Raw genomic sequence first — 20,308 nt, forward strand, 5'->3', positions numbered from 1 at the left:
CCACCTCTACTGTGGTGTGTGTGTGTGTGTGTGTGTGTGTGTGTGTGTGTGTGTGTGTGTGTGTGTGTGTGTGTGTGTGTGTGTGTGTGTGTGTGTGTGTGCGCGCGCGCGTGTAAGAGAGAGAGGGAGAGAGAGGAGCCTTGTACCGCTGGCTGAGGCCTAGTCTCCTCATGGATAACCTCACAGGCCTACCCCATGCCATTCACAAAAGTCCGTTACCACAAGGGCAGGGTGGTGGGAATTCTCCTCACACAGACACCGGGACCGGATGTACCTGTGTGGGTGTGCTCTCAGACAACTCGTGCCTTTTACAGTCCGCCTTTACCACACGGGTCGTCTCAGAGACTAGAGTCCACGCAAGACAGGCTGTACACACTGACTTAAAGGGCAAGTTCAGTCACTGGCCCATATTTATTCGTTTGTTTGTCTTTGTCCCAAGACTAGTCAGAAGGAATAATGCCAGGGCTGTGTGTCCTCAGGGTATGAGATCAAACTGTCCCTAGTCCCAGGGAAGTCTTACACGGAGGACAGTAAAGGAACCCATGAAGGCCCGTAGGCCTGTGAAGAACCTGGCCCCTGTCAATCACACACCCGCGCGTGCAGAGAGAGGACACACAGATCAAACTTAAAACACACTCCCACACAAACATATTTTAAGTCCCGTACTTTAGAACATCATAAAATATTCACAACACTTACACAAATTAATTGGTGTAACTTTCAAGTCGTATACACACATTTATTTTTGCTTTTTTTTTTTTTATCAACGTCTGACCTGTGGTCATCTCCATAAGCGCTCATAAATGTCTGTATATGACAAATGTTATGAATATTTGACATAACCAAGCTGTGTGTGTGTGTGTTATGCATGTATGTATGTGTTTTAAGTATTACCTTCTGGTGTTCTTAACGTCTAAGGTCTCCTGTGACAGGTGTGTGTGTGTGTGTGTGTGTGTGTGTGTGTGTGTGTGTTTGTGTGTTAGATGGTGTTGTTTTCTATTCTCGTGAGTGCGGAGAAGAAGAAGAAAAAAAAGGAATAGCAAAACAACAAATAAATAAGTGGTGAATGATATATAAACAGTCACAGACAGATAACATGCAGGTTGGGGGGGGGGGGGGGGGTAAGCAAAGCAAAGGGCGGGCACTACCGGGGTCATAGCCAATCAACCGATGCTTTTTGATGACGAGTCAACACTGAATCCAGGCTTGCACACGCAACACGGCACACGCATGTTGGTACGGAGTGCACTTCATGGCACGTCCATCGCGACCCTGGAAGTACCGCGGTTGACTGCAATATGCAAACCCAGAGGGGTCGGGTCTCACACACACACAACCTTGACGCATGGCAATGTTGTCTGACTAATACCGCTACCAGCCAGGAATCTCCCCTTTGTCAAAGATCACTTCGATGACGGGGGGCGGGGAAACAAAAAACATGCCCATCAATGAACCGTAAGCTGCAACCCAAGCTCCGTCGGAGGCCGAGCAGAGAACGCAAGCCTCGTCCCGGGCCGCCTCTTCCGAAAGGCTGCCGCCAAATGGCGTTCCGCCACGACACGAAAGTGGCTGGTGGAACTGCGAAGCGATATATCCGACACAAAGCGATATCTCTGTCGTGTTCACTGTAGAGAAAACCCATCTTTTGGTTTTTGTAAGAGACCTTATTAAAAAAAAAAAAAAAAGTTCGCCCATATAAAGTGACAGGACGTGTACAATCATTAAAATTCATGGAGACTTTTCTTTAAAACTGGTGGGGTCTTTCTACTTTCAACTGCTTTTGGTTCAAAGTATAAGGAAAAGTTGTGTCATCATATCAGATTAAGACTGGACACAACTAGAACTATAGATGTTTTTATTATATCTTATCAGGTAAAGCCCTTTACCCTAAGAGTTTACTGTAGTGCATTTAATGGGACTTGTCTACTACTGAAGAGTAGAACAATACCAATGAGTACAAACACGCAGTAAACTCTTATTACCACGAGTCACTCTGGCTGGTATTACAGATGAGGGAAAGTGAGGCAGGTTTGTGTATGTGAAGAGGTCACAACACCCAGTCATAACAGACACCTTGTACAAGAGTCTCAACCATGCCTGCAAACCAAACGAAGCTGTTGCTTCCCCGTCACCCTGTGATGGAGTTCCCCATGAGGTTCTGCACGCAGCAGTAGTTTACGCCCATAGCCAGTCTGTTTTAGTGTGCGCGCATTCGTGCATCCTAATGACACTGGAGATGATACTGCAGCAGGAACAGAAACTAGAAGGGTTAAAGGTGAGAGCAGAGGACTTCACAATGAACGAATGTCCCTTCAAACAACCTGCTTTACCGTAACATCCACCCCACACCCCCCACACCCCCGTGTGTGTGTCCGGAGTGTGTGTGTGTCCGTGTCTGTCTCTGCCAGCGTCTCTCCCTCTCTCAGTAAACCACCCCCGCCAGTCTTTTATTGGCAATTACTGCAGAAGGTCACACACCAGCAGAGAGACTGAATTCCAGGAAAAAAAAAAAAAAAAAAGGCAAGTGTCGGGTCTTATGTAAGCGCTGTCGGAGCACTGGCGGGCGCCCAAGAATCGTGCAGCACACAGGAAGGAAACTGGGACACAGCTACACATTCACACATACGCACACACGCACACACACACGTGAATACATCTCCCCCTACTGGGCAGCAGTGATACTGCAGTTGAGGATACGCAGAGGATTCCATCAGAACACACAGACCTTCAAGGAGAAGCAACGGAACGAGCAAAGAGGCTAAAACACACTCTGTCTGGGAGGTGGGGCAAGAGAGAGACGGAGAGAGAATGAGAAAGACAGAGAGAGAGAGAGAGAGAGAGAGAGTGTGGACAGAGTGAAAAACAGTAGTTTCACTGTGCTGAAAATGAGTAGTATATAACATTACAAGTCAGTCGTAACACGCACGCACATGTTAAATTCTGTATATTATGTAACATGCATGCTCACAGCTTTACTGCGGCACGTCAAGCATAGAGCCATTTTATCCCAATCCATGTTACATCACACGCTTACAGTGGCCAGCCAGCCCAGGTAGTGTGTGTGTGTGTGTGTGTGTTGACACAGTGATGGGCAGACAGGCTTGAACACACAACACTAGTGATGAAGGGATAAAGAAAAAGAGAATGAGAGAGAGAGAGAGATGAGCAATAATACTCTCATGACCTTTTAGCAAAGCCTGTGAGAATTTTAGACACTGGTCAGAAACGAAGTAGGTCTGTTTCCTAATTTATGGCATCATCCTCATTTGTTCTCTCTCTCTCTCACACACACACACACACACACACACACACACTTCCTCACTCTCACGCTTTTGCACTCTCTCTCTCTCTCAGGGTAGGCTAAACAACATTTTGAGACAGATAATAATCTTATATAATAATAATAATAATAATAATAATAATAATCTTAAATAATCTCAGTTTGGAACTGAAAAGTGGTGACTACAAGAGGCCTGACCAACACCATCAGCCAGAAATTCAGTGGCACTCTTCTGTTTTATGTATTAAACTAAATCTCATTAAACCCATTATAACCCCATTTATTTATTAAAAGTACACCAAAACTATACCATGATGGAACTGTGGGGTTATATCTGAATATGTGAAATGGCATATGTGCAATATTCAAATGCTCACAGAAACCCTGGTATTTACATTTACAGCATTTAGCTGACACTTTTATCCAAAGTGACCTACAATTATGAGTGAGTACAACTTGAGCAATTCAGGGTTAAGGGCCTTGCTCAGGGGCCCAACAGTGGCAACTTGGCAGTGGTGGGGCTTGAATTGCCAACCTTCCAATTACAAGTAAAGTACCTTAACCACTGTGCTACCCCTGCCCACTGCTACCACTGGTATCTATTCTAACAAGAATGCATCACTCTGAGCTCTGATACAAAAGACACAGGAGAACACGCCAGTTTGTGTTGTGTTGTGTTTCGTGTGTGTGTGTGTGTGTGTGTGTGTGTAAAGCGCAGCCAAGAAAAGGAACAGGGTCATGCCATGTCACTCTGAACTCTCGGACATTACATTAGTTGTGAAAAAGTTGTCTCCTTTTACCCTGAAAGGTGTCAACATACCCACCTCCAACTTCCCCTTGGTGCTGACAAAACCCAACATGCACAATCACAAACACGCATGTGCATGCGCTCACAGCCACTCACCCACACACGGTGGGAGGTGTGCGGAAGCGACGTCTGAAGGGACATTGTCCAAGTTAGTAGTTCTTAAACTAGGGGTATTACACTTGTGTAGCTATGAAAAGTGGAAGAGACTTCACAAACCGTCCAAGCTACGACCTTCATCTCAAATTTCCACCTGAAAGGATCATTACACTAAACAACTACAAACCTCAGAAGACAAAGACCTTACAAACACTGTTAAAAATACAGACGCTGTAATATACAACAAGACATCAGACTCACCCGGACACCCACACACAGACAGACAGACAGACAGACAGACAGACAGACAGACAGAGAGAGAGAGAGAGAGAGAGAGAGAGAGAGAGAAATAGCAGGACAAGTAAAACTAGTCAAGAAATCATTGAAAGCTTAAAAAAAAGTAATAAACAAAGCCAAAACAAAAACCCACTAATCTGTTCTTCACCTCCTCAGATATAATGACCACTATAACTGTGCTGTGTGTACCGAGACATATCCCAGTATGAGAAGACAAACGTATAACTGATTTTCTGAAGGAGCCAAGTTTAGAAACATTAATGATCCTGGATTACGTAACAGAACTAAATAAATAACAAACAGTTAGAATGGTTTACATTCTAACTGAGTTTTGGCATTACACAGAGGTCAGCCAGGCTATTCACAAACACACTGTGCCATTAGCAAGCTTAACCACACCCACACACACACAGTGCAAATAATATTTTATACATATATAAATCAGAGGGACAGAGCAGATTTCTATACAGATGAAAAATTGTAACTATCAGAATTGATGGGGTTTTGTTTTACGGCTGGTTAGAGTTATAAATATAGATCTACACCCCCCCCCCCCTTAAAAAAAGTGCAGCTAATATGTGGTGTTATCTGTGCTAACTAACCACAGAGAGCTCTTACACACACACACAGATAATAAACAAGCAATCAAGTGGGTTATTTTACTTGTGTGTACATGTGCGTAAACACGCGCGCACATACCCGCATGTGAAGTGCAGTGGCTGAATCTGTTCACTTAAGCACGTACAAACACGCAGAAACTATCCGAACCCCCACCCTGCCCCCGCCCACAAACACACACCGCCGACAGAACAAGGGGAGAACAAGTTTGTGGTGGGAACCAAAGAGAATAATAATAATAAAATCTTCAAACAAAAGCACAACACACAGCACAGAGGCTTGGGGTCGAGCAGCTACGGCGTGCAGGCGAGAAGCACAAGGCAATTGGGTAAGGGGTGGAGGAGGGGGGGAAAAACAGAAAGTTCAACCTCAGCCACATCCAGCTCATCATCAAAGGTGATTAGCTGCAAGAGAAGAACACAGGCCCGGGGTTAGTGGGGGGAGAGCCCAGACGCACTGGGGGAAAGAAACCACAAATCCACAAAAAGGGGGCAAAAAGAACATCAGGAGGGGAAATCAGTAGTTTTTACAAAAGCGCTAGGCAAATTTAAGCCATGGATCAGGAGCAGGGGAGTATACCCAGAAGCAAGCTCAGGATAGCCTGGACATTAGCGCCCAAGCTTAACACTGATCACAAAACCATACACCTAGTACTGATTCTCTAACGACTGCCTGAAAAAGGCAACAAAAAAAAATCATTTCTGAATAAAAATGAATGTAAAAATAGCAATAAAACAAAACCAATAAAATAACAATAAAATTGTTATTAAAAACAAAAAGAAACCAATTAGCTGTTCATTTTAAGGTCCCTGCCTTATATTCTCTTTTGCATATTTACATTTATGGCATTTAGCTGACAATTTTATCCAAAGCAACTTACAATTATGAGTGAGTACAACTTGAGCAGTTGAGGGTTAAGGGCCTTGCTCAGGGGCCCAACAGTAGTAACTTGGCAGTGGTGGGGCTTGAACCAGCAATCTTCTGATTACAAGTTAAGTACCTTAATAAGGCAAAAGTAATTAATTTTTGGAGTAGTTGATAAAAAACTCTAATACTAAAATCATCTATATATATGAAATACTACAATAGGCCACAGAAAGAACTTCAAATAAGAAGTGTTTTGTCTATACAGTTTGATTTTAAGTTTATACTAAATTCATCAAGAGGGTTCACACGTGTGTGATTTGTTGGAATGGTTCAGCTATGACATCCAACATAATTTAAAATCAGGTAACACTGCAAATTATCTGAAGTTATCTGATGTTGACGTTATCGATATCGTGTGGCATGGTGACTTAACGTGCCCTGGAGCACCACCTACGCCCGCTTCAAGGTGCTGCCGCAATGCCGCTCTGCCTGACGTAAAGCCCTGCTTCGTGGTATACTGCCCCCTGCAGGCATCCGAAACTCGCACGCGCCGCATGCTCAGTCGTTCTCCACTGCCCGCCGGATTGAGCTGGCGAGAAGCTGAATCGGGCGTGTGGGAGAAGAGGGGGAACACTACGCCGCGCGGAGCTTGGAGACACCGGACCGGAGCCATGGCGGAGTCTTGAGTAAGATTAGTGCAAGGAGGTTGGATCAGCCAAAGGAGGTGGATTATTAGTGAGTGGGACATAGTGGCGCGGCTCACCCGGTGTTAATAGCTTTAAGAACATGCTAGAACTTTCTGATCCTGAGGAGAATAAAATGGTGGTAGAGTTGTTTTTGTGTAATGTGGTAGGGAATGTTAACCCACAAACCCACATCAAAGGATGTCAGAGCATCAGAAAGGCTGTTGAAAGGATAGAGATCAGGTGTGTGTGTGTGTGTGTGTGTGTGTGTGTGCGTGTGCGCGCACGTGTGCGTGTGTGAGATAAGTAAAATAGAGAATGAAATATGGTACTTGACTGGTAATCTTTTCATGCTTACATAACTGAAGGCAGTCAGAGTGACTGACTGGTGCAGAAGTGTTTAAATACAGAAGAAGGTCTGCACTGTCTTGTGCGTGTGTGTGCATGCATGTGCATGTGTGTTTGCTGTACCTTTTCTCCGTAACCCCGGTCCTTTGTCATCATTTCTCGGAGAGTCTGCAGAACCTTAATACACAAACGCTCCTCATTCTCCTCCAGCAGCTGCTTAGTGTGTTTAATCAACCTGGGAGAGAGAGACAGACAGACAGAGAGAGAGAGATACAGACAGGCATACGGGGACAGAGACAGACAGACATACAGGGACAAAGACAGACAGACAGAGATACAGACAACCAGGCATACAGGGACAGAGAGAGATACAGACATACAGAGAGTGGCAGATGGAGAAACAGATGGACAAAGATGGATGGACAGACATAGAGAGAGAGAGAGAGAGAGAGAGAGAGAGAGAGAGAGAGAGCGCCACAAAGAAATGAACTACAATAAAATAAACCAGGTCCATATGACCTAAACTGAACTGGACGAGTGAACCTGAGGGAACTGAAATGAACCTGACTGGCCCCATTTCCTCAAAGTGTTCATCACACTACCGCCACTTTGGCCTCTGGTGATCACGCCTTCACACAGAGGTGAACGAGGACATGTGACGGGCTGCTTCTGCAGCCAAGGTCGGGTTTTGGGTGTTCCTTCTCAAACAACACACTCCAAACTGGGCAATATCCAGTGGGGTTGACTGGAGCAGCTCTGAACCAACCGCGCCGGCCTGAACAGACACTGACGTGCACACGCGTGTGCTGTACTTTTACAATGAGCTTATCCCACAGAAGACATCTGTTCAGTTGTGCTTCGCTTTTAATGTCAAAAAAGCATGCACACACACACCCAACGCACTGAGGACAAGCAGTGACGTGTAAATACTAAACACTCATCTAGAAAATCCTCCATTAGTCATTTTATAACGGGGGTTTAAAGATGCAGGCATCGGATTATACAAAAACTTGTTCTTTATGCAAATCAATTCTATATGGCTATAGAGTGTAACTAACTACTCTTACCACAGTAACTACTGTCTAGAGATCTGACGAGAATCAGACGGGGGGAGCTTGGGGGTTGTGGCTTCATGGGAATTGTAGTCTTACTTAGAGATGAAGCCTCCGCTCTCGCATTTGCGGCGAGCATCTGTGTTCTCCGGGAACAGCAGCTCTGGTCGGTGCAGCACGTCCACGAGCACAGAGAGCTCTGCCTGCACCAGCGGCCGCAAGCGGTCCTCCAGAGCAGAGACGATGTCCTGACACACACACGCACGCACGCACACCATAAAACTTATTCAACTTATTGATTCTTCTCAAAAGTTTAAAAAAAAACCATGGTCCCAGTTGTGTGTTCATCCTCTACTGGGACATTACTGGAAAGTGTGTTTATTGTTTTGCTATTATTATTTATTATTGTTACTATATAGCTATCAGGTTGCCAAGACAACTGCCTCTAATATTGAGACACTCCTGAAGGCCCCAATTAGGAAAGCTGTTAACACTGATCTGAGGTAAGATTTTCTCCTAATATGGTAACGATCAGATTTAGAGCTGATCCCAGGTCAGTGCAAAACAGCCAAAGCAGATATAAAGACAGAGATAAAGCTGAGGCGTTGGACACAAACAGAGTGAAGGGGGAAATGAGCAGGTTGTGCATGTGGTTTACCACAGCTACATCCACCACACACACACACCCCCACCCACCCCACAGCTACATCCACTACATCAGCATGTTAATATCTCCCCACACACGCACACCTACATCCACATGTTCATATCTTCACACACACACACACACGCCCAAAGCTGGCCTGTTCACTCTCCAGGTCATGTGAGGTAAATGTTCATCACCACACACACACACACACACACACACACACACACCTATATACACAAAATAATTCCAGGACAATATTTCCCTTTCCTCAAAATCTTAACCGTGTAACAAACCTGTAATTATCTACTCACTTCTATGCCTTTTTAGAGCCTTCACAAGAAGACATGCAGAATGCGTCTGAAATGCATGAAATAGCCCCAACATCTTTGATTTTAATTTTAATTTTTAATTTCCGATGACTCTCAAACTCACATCCTCTCTTACTGCAAAATCAACTCACGTTCAATGATAAAAACAGAACAAAAGTCTAAATTAACCCCAGGCTTGTGGGTAGTGAGTTCTGATGGAAGCCGGCCCCTGTGTACGCTGCTCTAAAACAGAGTTTTAGGTCTCACAACATAATAGATCCTCATGAACATGGAGAACAAAGTCAATTCTTGAATTTCTGACTTTTGTTCAAAAAAAGGGGAAAAAAAACCCTCTAAACTACAAACACTGCTTCTTGGCAATAGGACGGATTTGCAACGGTCAGCAGTTTCCAAGTAACCATGTGAAAATAAGCCAGATCAGACGACTCACGACCCTGGACAAACGTGTCTGGGAGCTCAGAGTTCGGATGAAGCAGCTCAATGCCTTATTTCCCAGAAGCATCAGCGTGTACAAAGATCCTCTTAAATGAGAGAGAGGGGGCATTAGACGAGCGATGCTTGCTCTACCACTCAGCAGTGATCTTTGTTACACGGTGCTTTTGAGAAACCAGGCTGCTTTCCGAGCGGGCACCTGCCCTTGGCTTGGGGTCCGGGGGGGGGGGGGGGGGGGGGGGGGGGGGGGTGTACTAGTGTCATTATTTAACTGCAAGCCTAGTGAAAGTACTATTTAAGGTATATTATTTCAAGTCCTTGCCAACCATTGGGACCTTCACCAAACACATCAGAGGATACGTTGATGGTTTTCCCAACTTAGGACTTAAAAACGGTTCCTTCCCACCATTACAATCTACACACGGCTGTGCGTGCAAGTCCACTGGGTCTTCAATCTGGGCGTAAAACACCGGCTAGAGCTTCCTGGGTTCATGTTTATTAAGAACACCACTAAAACCATTTAATATTACATCGAGGGGCACTGTAATGATTCCTCCATAAACTCTATTACTAAAAAAAACATCGATGCAAAAAGACTCGCTGCAACCACAGCGCGCTCGCTAGCAACAAAGACGCGCGGGAGTGCCCCAAACAACGCAAGGAGCAGCCAGAGGGTGACTTTTTGAAAAGTATTTTTGTGTGTCTTATTGAATATTTAGGAAGCGACGGAACGGATGGGAAGCTCACAGGGTCTTCACAGCAGTAAGATGGAGTGTGCTCTAGAGGAGACGACATTTGAATATGTTGACTTAGTCCTGCCGCTGTCATTTTACCGAAAGCTACCTCGCGTTAGCAGAGTAGCTAGTTCACTAACTAAGTGAGATTGTTGAATTGTACTGAAGTGATTTCTATTCACATTTATTGAAAGAGAACCTAACGTTTTGTTTTTTTAATCCATGTAGTAGGCATTACAGTACATGGAATGGAGTAAGTTACATTACATACAGCTGTATTTTTCGCAAATTAATGATTGAACAAATATAGTATTAGGGAATCACAATTGTTCTGGGGAAGTAACACGCTGCTCTATGTTCTGAAAATTCTATAAGCTGTTTTCAAAAACCGTATGTTGAAATCCACCGAGTACAATGTAAAGGTTGGGGAAAGTCGTACCTGGAAAACTACTTTTTAAAAAATGTTTCTTTAAAACCCAGAATATAATGGCACTTTAAATGTTCCAAACTGGGTTTACTTTTAGCAGACACTACTGTATGCAATTTGAGTAATAAAAAGATTGAAGTAAAAGTAGGAAAGACTTTTTTTTTTAAAGAAACTAATCAGTTGTTAATTTTAAGAGACCATATGTTCTCTTGTATAGTCTTAGATTCTTCTTTGTACATTTACTATTGCTCTTTAATAAAGCAAGAGTATTTATTGTCTGATTACTCAACCGGATGGAGGAATAGTCAGATTACTTGATTACCAAACACATTCTAGCATATAGACAAGATGCACAGAATAAGATGGTAAAAGCTTCCTATTTTTAAAAAGAATTTTCTCTGAGTTACGGGAGGTTTAAAAGATCCCGTGTTTAAGCCAAGTTGCTATTAGAACAGAAACTAAACCTATAAGCAAGGACGTGCTACGTTCTAATAAGACATGAGTTAAGAAACCGCAAATCCAACAGCTTATATTAAACTGCAGCAATTGATTGTAAGCAGAAAATGACAAATCTATTCTCTGATGTCTGGTGCTGCAAACTGAAAACCACAGGAATGTGGCGTGCACCCCCCCCCCCGCCTCCCCCTCCCCCTCGTTTTGTAATCCACACTTCTTAACTGACGGCCTTTTTATGGTAGACACAGAAGTATGGTTAAAGGGTTTGTCTGCTTGCTGCTTTGCTTTGCTTGAACAGACGCACTTGCGATGCCAGTTATTATTTCACCACCAAGGGCTCATTACACACTTAAAATGTACATGATGTGAGGATGACTTTAGGGTTACACCAATTAAAGCTAAGTATATAATTACATTTATAACCAAAATGGAGAAGCTTCTAAATTGAACTAAAACATTTAAATATTGATGAGATACTATGTAACGATTAAATAAATGTAACTTTTTTTTCCAACCATGGTAAAAGGAAAACCTAGCATGTTCCCCACCTTCGGGGTCTCCCTAGTGAGGTGACCATGCTCACCTGAAGCTTCTCGATGATGTTCCGGTAGTCTTTGGACCCAGTGAGGGTAGAGTCACGGCGAGAGGCGTTGCGAGCGGACATCCTCCAGTTCAGGAGGGTCTTCTGGACCACGCTGTTGGACTTGACGAAGAGATTGTTCACCTGGCTGTCCAGGTCCACAGGGATGGCGATCGCCCGGCTCTTGGCTGCGTGCAACATAAAGCTCCTTCAGGCTCTGCAGCAGTCAACAGTTAACGGCGGCACGTGGAACCGCGTCGGGGTGGGTGGCATGGGCCAGGGGACCGGGACGGCATCCTTACCCACGTCAGAGAGGACTTTGATGCAGCTCTCCACCGACGCCTTCTGGGCTGGCAGGAGCCAGCCGCAGTGGTAGACACGGAATACTCCCTGCAGTAGCTGCACGAAGACCGGCTGGCGGGTCTGTGGCGCAGCGAGAGACCGGGAAAAGACGGGAGGAGGGCAGGAGAAAAAGGGAGAAAAAGAATTGGAAAAACAGGAACAGGAAAAATCAGCAAAATAGCAAAAAAATAACCACCACACACACACACACACACACACACACACACACACACACACACTACAAATATGCAACTGCTGAACATTTTCTAATATGATTTTTTAAAAATCTAATTTAAATGTTTTAAATAAATAAACAGCTATTAAAATACTTAACAGATACAGAGAAAAAAATGCAAAGGTTTGTTTTGAAACAAAATAAGCAGTTCCATGCACATATCATTTAAGTGAATTATATCGTGTTTAACATGTTATTGGATAAAAATACAAAATAAAAGTCCAAAAATGACAAAATTAAAAACGACACTGGTTGAATGTTTTTTAACATGAAACTATTAGGAGAGAATGCTTAAGACCAGGTCTAGTAGGCCTGAGTGGTTGTGCAATGAGAAAAGAACAGGACAGAAACCCTAAATGTTGGTTTACCCTTTAACCTGTCATGAGCTGTAAGAACCTCAGCTCCTCTGAACGCGCTGACTAGAAAGAAAGAGAGAGAAAAAAAAAAAAATCTGTCTAGCCTGAGGTGTTCGCCACAGCAGCTAGGGCAACAAGCATGCAGTGGCTACACAGAAAACCTCTTTTAGCCCGGAGGCCTGTTTCAATAGTCATTTCTTGGAATGATCTGGAAGGTTGGATCAGATGCCCTGGTTTTGGGGGGGCGGGCGGGAGGGGGGTCAGACTGTTATTTACGTGCTACTTCATCAGTTTATTTGTTTCTGGGTTTTTTTTCATCATTTATTTCCACATCACAGAAACAGCACAAACACAGGGCCTTTGTCTGCTCAGGATCACTGACTAGTCTACACAGTGAATATTATATATATTCTGGTAAAATCTCTATGGTGGGTTTTTTTTTTGGGGGGGGGGGGAAAGGGGTGATAGGTTAAATCATACAAAAAAAAAAATTATGGGAGTTTACATTTGCATTTACAGCCACAAAAATGCAGTGTTGGAAGACCTGAACTGAGCAGAAATTCCATTTCTCCAGTACATTTGAACGCAAAATCAAACTCGCCTCAGTCGAACCTGCTCCACTGGCTGCTACTGTTTATACACAGCACCATGGAAGCTGTTCCTCGTATAATGTAATTCAGCTCACAGTGAAATCACACAAACTGAAGCAAACGAGTCTGTTGCATGGATAATTGAATCTGATGTTCCCGCTTACAAGGAATGCAGGGTTACACAAAAAAAAAAAAAAAAAGCAGTTCACTTCAGCCAAAGGCCCCCAGAACCAGGACCAAATCAGAACCAGGCGGAAATGAAACTGGGCGCCTGCCCCCCCACGCTGAGAACTGCAGCCGCCTGCACGGGCGGATTACGCACGATCACGACCCAAACTGGGGGAGTATGCAGCAGCCAATGCAGCATCGGCACCGCAAGGAGGGTTTAAAAAAGTCCCGGGAAACGTCACTGTGGGGCGAGTGCACGGTCTATATCCAACAGGCCTGAGGTGGGTGAGGTGTGGGCTATCCCAAAGGAGAAGTGACAAAATTCTTCAAAGATTATTGGATATGTTTGCTCATTTCAGCATGCATGCACACACGCACGGACACACAGAAAGAGAGAAAGAGGGGAAAAAAACCCTCCAAAACCATCTGGCAGCCAGGCGAGGCCCAACCACACTAGTGATGTTGCGAAACAGAGATATATGGGAAGTCTGGATGTGCAGAGTGGCTCACACAGCAGCCCCCGTGTGTGTGTGTGCGCGCACACAGTGTGGGTTCTTGGAAAGCTCTGACTCAATCCAAGCAGTCAGTCTTTTTCTAAAGAAATCTCCATGCTTGCGCGTGTAGGTGTGCGTGCGTGCGTGGAGTAGTAAAAGAGAGAGAGAGAGAGAGAGAAAGAAAGAAAGAAAGGAAATCCAGTAGTGAGTATGATGTCTGCAAGTGTGTATGTGCTAGATTTTATGGGTCTGCGAGAGCACAAGGAGGTGGGGGGGGGGGGCAGATTACTGGTACTTACATACATATGACGTGCCACCTATGTGAAGGGGGGGATGATGAAAATAGATTCGTTTCCTGTATGAAACCAAGTGCCATGAATACAGACAGTAAAATCCGTGGAAAAAACAAACCAAACAGACAGAAACATTAGCGAGTGAATGAAGAAACAAAATAGTGAGTTCAGAGATCTTGACTGCAACTAAAGGAAAAATTCAAACACCTGGGAACCTCAGGACTGCAAATCCATCACGACCCTTGCATGCCAGTTTGTGAACACTTTGGTGAGCCCTAAAATCACCACAGCCCTGCGTCGCTGAGCTCCGCCAGCACGACATGGCTCTTTGCGTCAGAGCCGATAAACGGGCTAATCACCTGTAAACTGGTGCTTTGGTCGGAGAACGGGGAGCTGAAGAAGGTGGTGACGATGCTCATGACCGTATCGGTGACATAGCGCTCCAGCGTGGAGTCCGCATGCTTGCGGTCACTTGTGTTGTTGCAGACCTGTGAGCGGTAAACAGAAAAGATTTTGTAAACCTCAACAGCATGGAGCAGGGGGTTGGGTAGGAGGGGATATGTGTGGGCTCCCTGCTGAGTAAAGTCACAACAGGTCACCGAGTCACCCTTCCTTTGACAGCAGTGGAGGCTAAGCCCTAAAACGGCCACAGCACGAGTGCGTAAGGGAGAGCGGCACCTCGCACAAACAGCGGGACGCCTCACCCTCGCACAAACAGCGGGACGCCTCACCCTCGCACAAACAGCGAGACGCCTCACCCTCGCACAAACAGCGAGACGCCTCACCCTCGCACAAACAGCGGGACGCCTCACCCTCGCACAAACAGCGGGACGCCTCACCCTCGCACAAACAGCGAGACGCCTCACCCTCGCACAAACAGCGAGACGCCTCACCCTCGCACAAACAGCGAGACGCCTCACCCTCGCACAAACAGCGAGACGCCTCACCCTCGCACAAACAGCGAGACGCCTCACCCTCGCACAAACAGCGAGACGCCTCACCCTCGCACAAACAGCGGGACGCCTCACCCTCGCACAAACAGCGGGACGCCTCACCCTCGCACAAACAGCGAGACGCCTCACCCTCGCACAAACAGCGAGAACCCTTACAATCACAAAACACACTGGAGGTGTTTGTAGCCAAACCCACACATTTTAAATGATCTCATTACACTGATTCACCAGTTGATACTTCGAAGCTTACTAAGGTGACGACACTTTGCGCAACCAACCAAATTGAAGTGACCGACCCCACTTTGGGGAAAAGCTGACATTAATGGTTCGTGTCTGGGGAAACGCGACCATGGAGGGGCTGTGGTTACCCATTTACAAGCACAATGTGTGTTGGTTCTGTTTAAAGACTTATAACCCTGTAGGTGTTGACATCAGTGGCAGTTTCTGTTTTCAGATTCCCTCACTTGAACTTTTACTAACCTTTTACACTTTGTACTTTCGGGAGGAGGCTTTTTTTTGGTGAGTGGGGGCATATGTCTGCAACGATGGATCGCAGATGCTAAGTTCATTTACACAGGCCCAACAGCAAAGCAGCCATTTGAGACGTCATTACCCTGCATATGTCAACCAGGAAGTTCTCAAACAGCTTCCACATGTGGTTGCTGGTGTAGATCTCCTTCATCTCCACCTCAGTATCCACGTAGCAGTGGTTCAAGAAGTCGATGTAGGCAATCTTCACCTGCACAGGGATTAGGAAAAAAAAGGAGGCAAAAATATTTATTCCGCTGAGACATTTGGTCTCAAATATATCAGTGAAACTTTATTAATGACAAAACAATTAGTAACTGTTGGCGGTCTCACTGGATTCCTGATCAAATCACTTAGAAACAGCAGAGCACATGGTGCATCTTTGGACTTTTCACAGTAAAAGTAGACATACACTATAATGTATAATTAACTCAACACACCACTGTTAGTTGTAATACAGAACATTCCTGTTCCATCCTCCAGTTGTGGATGTGGGTCTAAATAGTCAAAACTCACCATCCTGGAAGTCAAAGTGACCACATCTTCTCCCAAATGTTAATGATTGCCAATCCCCATGCAGCTGTTGCGCCGTTACAGCAGCCTCTGAGGCTGAGGGTCAGCACATGCTTCTCATGTGACACACACAAGCAGCCGCCCGCACTCTGCCTAGGGTGACTAAACACCGCTGAACTGCCAAACCCTGTTTACATCAGCTAACAGATGCCCGCAGCTGGCCAGCATTGCTCCAAAGCAGCAGGGAGAGAGACACTAACCCAGAAAAAGCAGGACTAAAATGCAGACGACTAGAAAGACATCTGGCTGAAATCAGGTTCAGGTGAGACAGACCCTACAGAGACGCACCACTGCGCAGTCATGCGCTCTCCCTGTCGAAACACAAGATTTCAGCCTATCGCTTAATTGAGAAGCCTCAAGCCCATGCTGGGTTCAACCAGGTAAGGTCACTAAAGTGTCTGCTGTTGGGCTACGCCACAAATGCATCTTCACCGCCCCCCGGTCCACTTGCTGGTATAAACCGGGATCATCTCGGATAAAGGACCGCCCGCTGACCTCTGGGATGCAGTCCTCATGCGTGACCACGCGCACGATGTCGTCTAGAGGCAGCAGCGAGTTGCACTTGATCTCAGTGTAGACGTTCTTTCCCTCCGTGCATGCAGCCAGCAGCTCGACCAGGTGGATGTGGTACACGAGAGGGCCGTTCTCGTCCATCCGGTCGCGCTCCGAGCGCATCATCAGCACCAGAGTCTGGAAGGACGCCCGGTCGTTGTAGAACACCAGCACATCCTCGCCGGCGTTCACCAGCTACAGGGGGTGGGTCGGAGGGCGAGGGGGCCCAGAAACAGTGGCGTGAAGAGGAAAGGCAGCGGTGGAACAAAGATGACCGGGGGAGAGAGCCAATGAGGAGTAGGAGAGAAGATGGGTGAGCGGGGAAGAAAGAATTAGTATACAGGACATTGGGGAGAGAGAAAAGGAGAAGAGGGCAAGCAGGAGAGGGAGAACAGAAACTCAACCACAAGCACTGAAACCAGCAACAACAACAAAAAAATTGCACAATGCGGGGCGTCTGAGGTGACGGGTGCTGATGCAGTTCAAGCGGACAGGCCGGCAAGGCCCCACCTCGGCCATCACCACGTCCTGGCACTTCTTGAGGAACTTGCTCTCGGCCTTGACGATGGTCTGCAGGAAACGGAGGTACTGCACGTGGCGGCCGTGCGTCTCGATGCAGTGCACGAAGTGCTGCACCACACGCTCGTTGATCTCGCTGCACAGCTGGAAGTTGTTCATGAAGATGTGCTGCATGGTGAGTGCCTCCAGGATCTACAGACCGGGAGAACGGAGGGTCACCGCCAGAAACGGCAGAGGAGCCACTGAACAGAAACCACGCAATGTTTTTGGACGCTAGGTTTTCTAGGGAAATGCAGCATCGCGGTTAGGTAGCGCGATGGTGTATTGAGAACGAACTACCAGAATCATCTTAAAAGAGGCGTGGATGACGATTCCTAATAAATGGTCCATATTGTACTGAATCAACCACAAGCCCACAGTTCTTCAAGACCAGAGGTGTTGACCCGAGAGGTGCCAGTGTCATGAAAAGCCAGCTTACAAAAAAAACCTACTGAAACCACAATGTCATGAAAACTATTCCACCAGTTTGAAGGTTATGGAAAGACCTTGTTTGGACCTTGGGCTGCACAGTGCTAGGAGTTTCCCAGGAAAGCCAGGCGCATTACCCACACTCACCCCAGGGTTTAGGAAGAGGTTGATGTGTTTGTGGAGCAGGACCTGGTTCTGCTGGTTCCCAGCACAGAAGTTCTGGAGGAACTCGTGAGCCAGCTTCATAATCTCCTGCATTCTGACATCCTCGCCCTGCCAAAGTGCACACACAACTCACGCTGCCTTTATCCACACACTGGGTTGTTTTTCTTTCCCTTCTCCTCATTCTACTTAGAGAACATATGAACACATCTCAAAGGGGACTGAGCTTAAGCTGCCAGCACATCCTGCTCGGAGGAGAATCTCTCACAGGGCAGCTTCCCAGGTCTCTCTGACGGGAGGCCAAATGAGATTTCGGGACGTCTCACCTTCTCGTAGGGGATCTGTAGTAGCTCCAGCACCACCGCATGAGCTCCCATGTTTCTCAGCAACCTTTGCTGCTGTTTCTTACTTTTTTTCCCCGACACCCCCTCCTGCACACACAACTTGCTCAACCTCAGCAAGATCTACAGGAAGAGAGAGAGAGAGAGAGAGAGAGAGAGAGAGAGAGAGAGAGAGAGAGAGAGAGAGAGAGACGCTTATTTTTTGTGCCCCCTCAGCTGCCATAGCGACATTGGTAACCTCAGCTCAATCGGCAAGCAAGACAGAATGAGTGATCTAGAAAGAAAGAGTGTGACGGCAAAAGAAACTATGATTCAAAGGGAAACCGAGTGAGAATGAAAAACAGCATAACTATGCAAATGCATGGAAAGATATGAGAGAAATTTTGCACAGATTTAAATGTAGTAGTTGCAGTAGTACAGGACACAGGGTTTTTCCTTGCCGACATATCTGTTAAAAAGCATTTAAGTAAATTGATTTCAGTTCAATTGAACTGGATTTAATTGGACAGCTCCATGTCCGCTAAACATGCTCTGTTGTTTTTTTTTTTGTGTGTGTGTGTGTGTGTGTGTGTGTGTGTGTGTGTGTGTGTGTTTGATAAGCCAGGGTCCTTTGCCCACCCTGACGTTTGTTCTAACGTTTGTTCTGTGCTACAAGACCGACCATTCTGATACGAGGAGCCAAATATTCGCTTTAATTGGTGTTTGTGGTGCTTGAACGGTAAAAGGAACTTCACAAAACAGCCCTGCCTCACAAGTGTGTGTGTGTGTGTGTGTGTGTGTGTGTTGGAAATGAAGCTCACTTTACCTCCTTGACAACCCTGTAATTATAGCTGCTAGTGCTCTCCGGTTTCTTCTTGTCCACGCCGCTCGAGTCGCCCTGTGTGATGTGGGAGGAGAAATTAGCCCAATCGGTCCCCCTCCAGACACAGTAACTAGTAAAGAGTAACCCAAACAGAGCTCGCTGGGGCAAGAAGCACTGAACAAACGCCTTCTTAAAGCGGCCAAAATTTGGTTCCAGTTTTTCGTTGTGGATCATCAGCATTAAGGATGCCACACTGGTACTGGACTGTTAACAACAGTGACACTCCACTAGCTCACCTGGGAGAGCAGGTAGCGCAAGGTACCAGTAACATCAGGGTCACGGGCTCGATTCTCAGGCACCACAAATACTACTGAATATATCGCAGTATGGAAAAGAGTGTCTGCCCAAGTGTGTGTATATTTGACTTCCCAGAGGTTGCAGCATGGTCACTACTCATCTATAACAACATGTACATTTGCAATCCAACTTTTACACAGCTGGGCCTTTTTTACACAGATAAAACAGATAAAATAACACCATTAAGGTGTAACCATGTTCTAATAATCCTGACTAGGAGACCATGGGTGTAATAAGACGACGGGATTTAGTCCAAGAGCGCATCCGGAACCTTCTTTTTATGGTCCGAATCGATGGGTCCATCAGCGCCATCCAGGGCATCATCACCCTGCCGCTTGTAGACCCAGAGTTCGGACTTCTCCACGATGGAGCGCAGCTGGTCCAAGTCAGACTTAATCTGCTTGTAGTTGTCCACGTCCTGACTCGTCACCAGGAGCTGGACCTGGGGACAGAGAAAGCGTGATCGGCTCCCCGATCAACTTAAGCCTTGACTTAGCTCTCAAGACTCAAGCTACACGGTTTAAAAAAGTGTGAGTGTGTAAGTGAATACCTGCTTGAAAGCCATGAGCACCTCCTGTCTTTGGCTGAAGTGTCTAAAGAGCAGGTGGAGAGCCCCGGACACCAGGGGCGGGTAGTCATGCATGGTGAGGTGTAGCAGAACCCTCAGGAACGTTCTACCACCGTGGTCATCCAAGTCCAACGGCGAGTTCTCCTCGCTAAGGGAATAACAAGATACAGCCTAAGTACAAAGCGACACATGCATTACACACTGGATTGGTTTCGGAAGTTGGACCTCATGTTAGATGGGACAAATGTGTATGCATGACTGAAGTCTGAAGTTTATGGATTTTGAGCAAATTCCTACCTTGCACCAAAAATACCCTCAGCCTGTTCTTCGATGTTCTCAAAATTTAGCACT

The 20,308-nt window shown here is 46.0% G+C and overlaps 1 protein-coding gene across 11 annotated transcripts in view; it reads right to left on the minus strand.

The window, feature by feature from the left end:
* The window catches only part of itpr1b (inositol 1,4,5-trisphosphate receptor, type 1b), a 112,689-nt gene that overhangs the window by 57,632 nt on the left and 34,749 nt on the right, over positions 1-20,308 (minus strand). For 8 of the 11 annotated variants that reach the window (XM_081705700.1, XM_081705698.1, XM_081705692.1 and 5 more), the window contains 15 exons: positions 20,255-20,306; positions 19,940-20,105; positions 19,661-19,831; positions 19,036-19,107; positions 18,216-18,353; positions 17,875-18,000; positions 17,251-17,451; positions 16,684-16,935; positions 15,701-15,826; positions 14,494-14,622; positions 11,959-12,079; positions 11,660-11,844; positions 8,149-8,297; positions 7,121-7,232; positions 5,468-5,503 (listed from right to left, as the gene is read on the minus strand). In XM_081705700.1, the coding sequence (XP_081561826.1) occupies positions 5,468-5,503; positions 7,121-7,232; positions 8,149-8,297; positions 11,660-11,844; positions 11,959-12,079; positions 14,494-14,622; positions 15,701-15,826; positions 16,684-16,935; positions 17,251-17,451; positions 17,875-18,000; positions 18,216-18,353; positions 19,036-19,107; positions 19,661-19,831; positions 19,940-20,105; positions 20,255-20,306 (2,036 nt within the window). The remainder of the gene's footprint in view (positions 1-5,467; positions 5,504-7,120; positions 7,233-8,148; positions 8,298-11,659; positions 11,845-11,958; positions 12,080-14,493; positions 14,623-15,700; positions 15,827-16,683; positions 16,936-17,250; positions 17,452-17,874; positions 18,001-18,215; positions 18,354-19,035; positions 19,108-19,660; positions 19,832-19,939; positions 20,106-20,254; positions 20,307-20,308) is intronic. The other 3 variants (XM_081705699.1, XM_081705695.1, XM_081705693.1) reach the window with 1 other exon arrangement.

Source organism: Electrophorus electricus, chromosome 22 (assembly GCF_041902795.1).
Source record: "Electrophorus electricus isolate QZ-2024a chromosome 22, ASM4190279v1, whole genome shotgun sequence".
Taxonomy (NCBI): Eukaryota; Metazoa; Chordata; class Actinopteri; order Gymnotiformes; family Gymnotidae; genus Electrophorus; species Electrophorus electricus.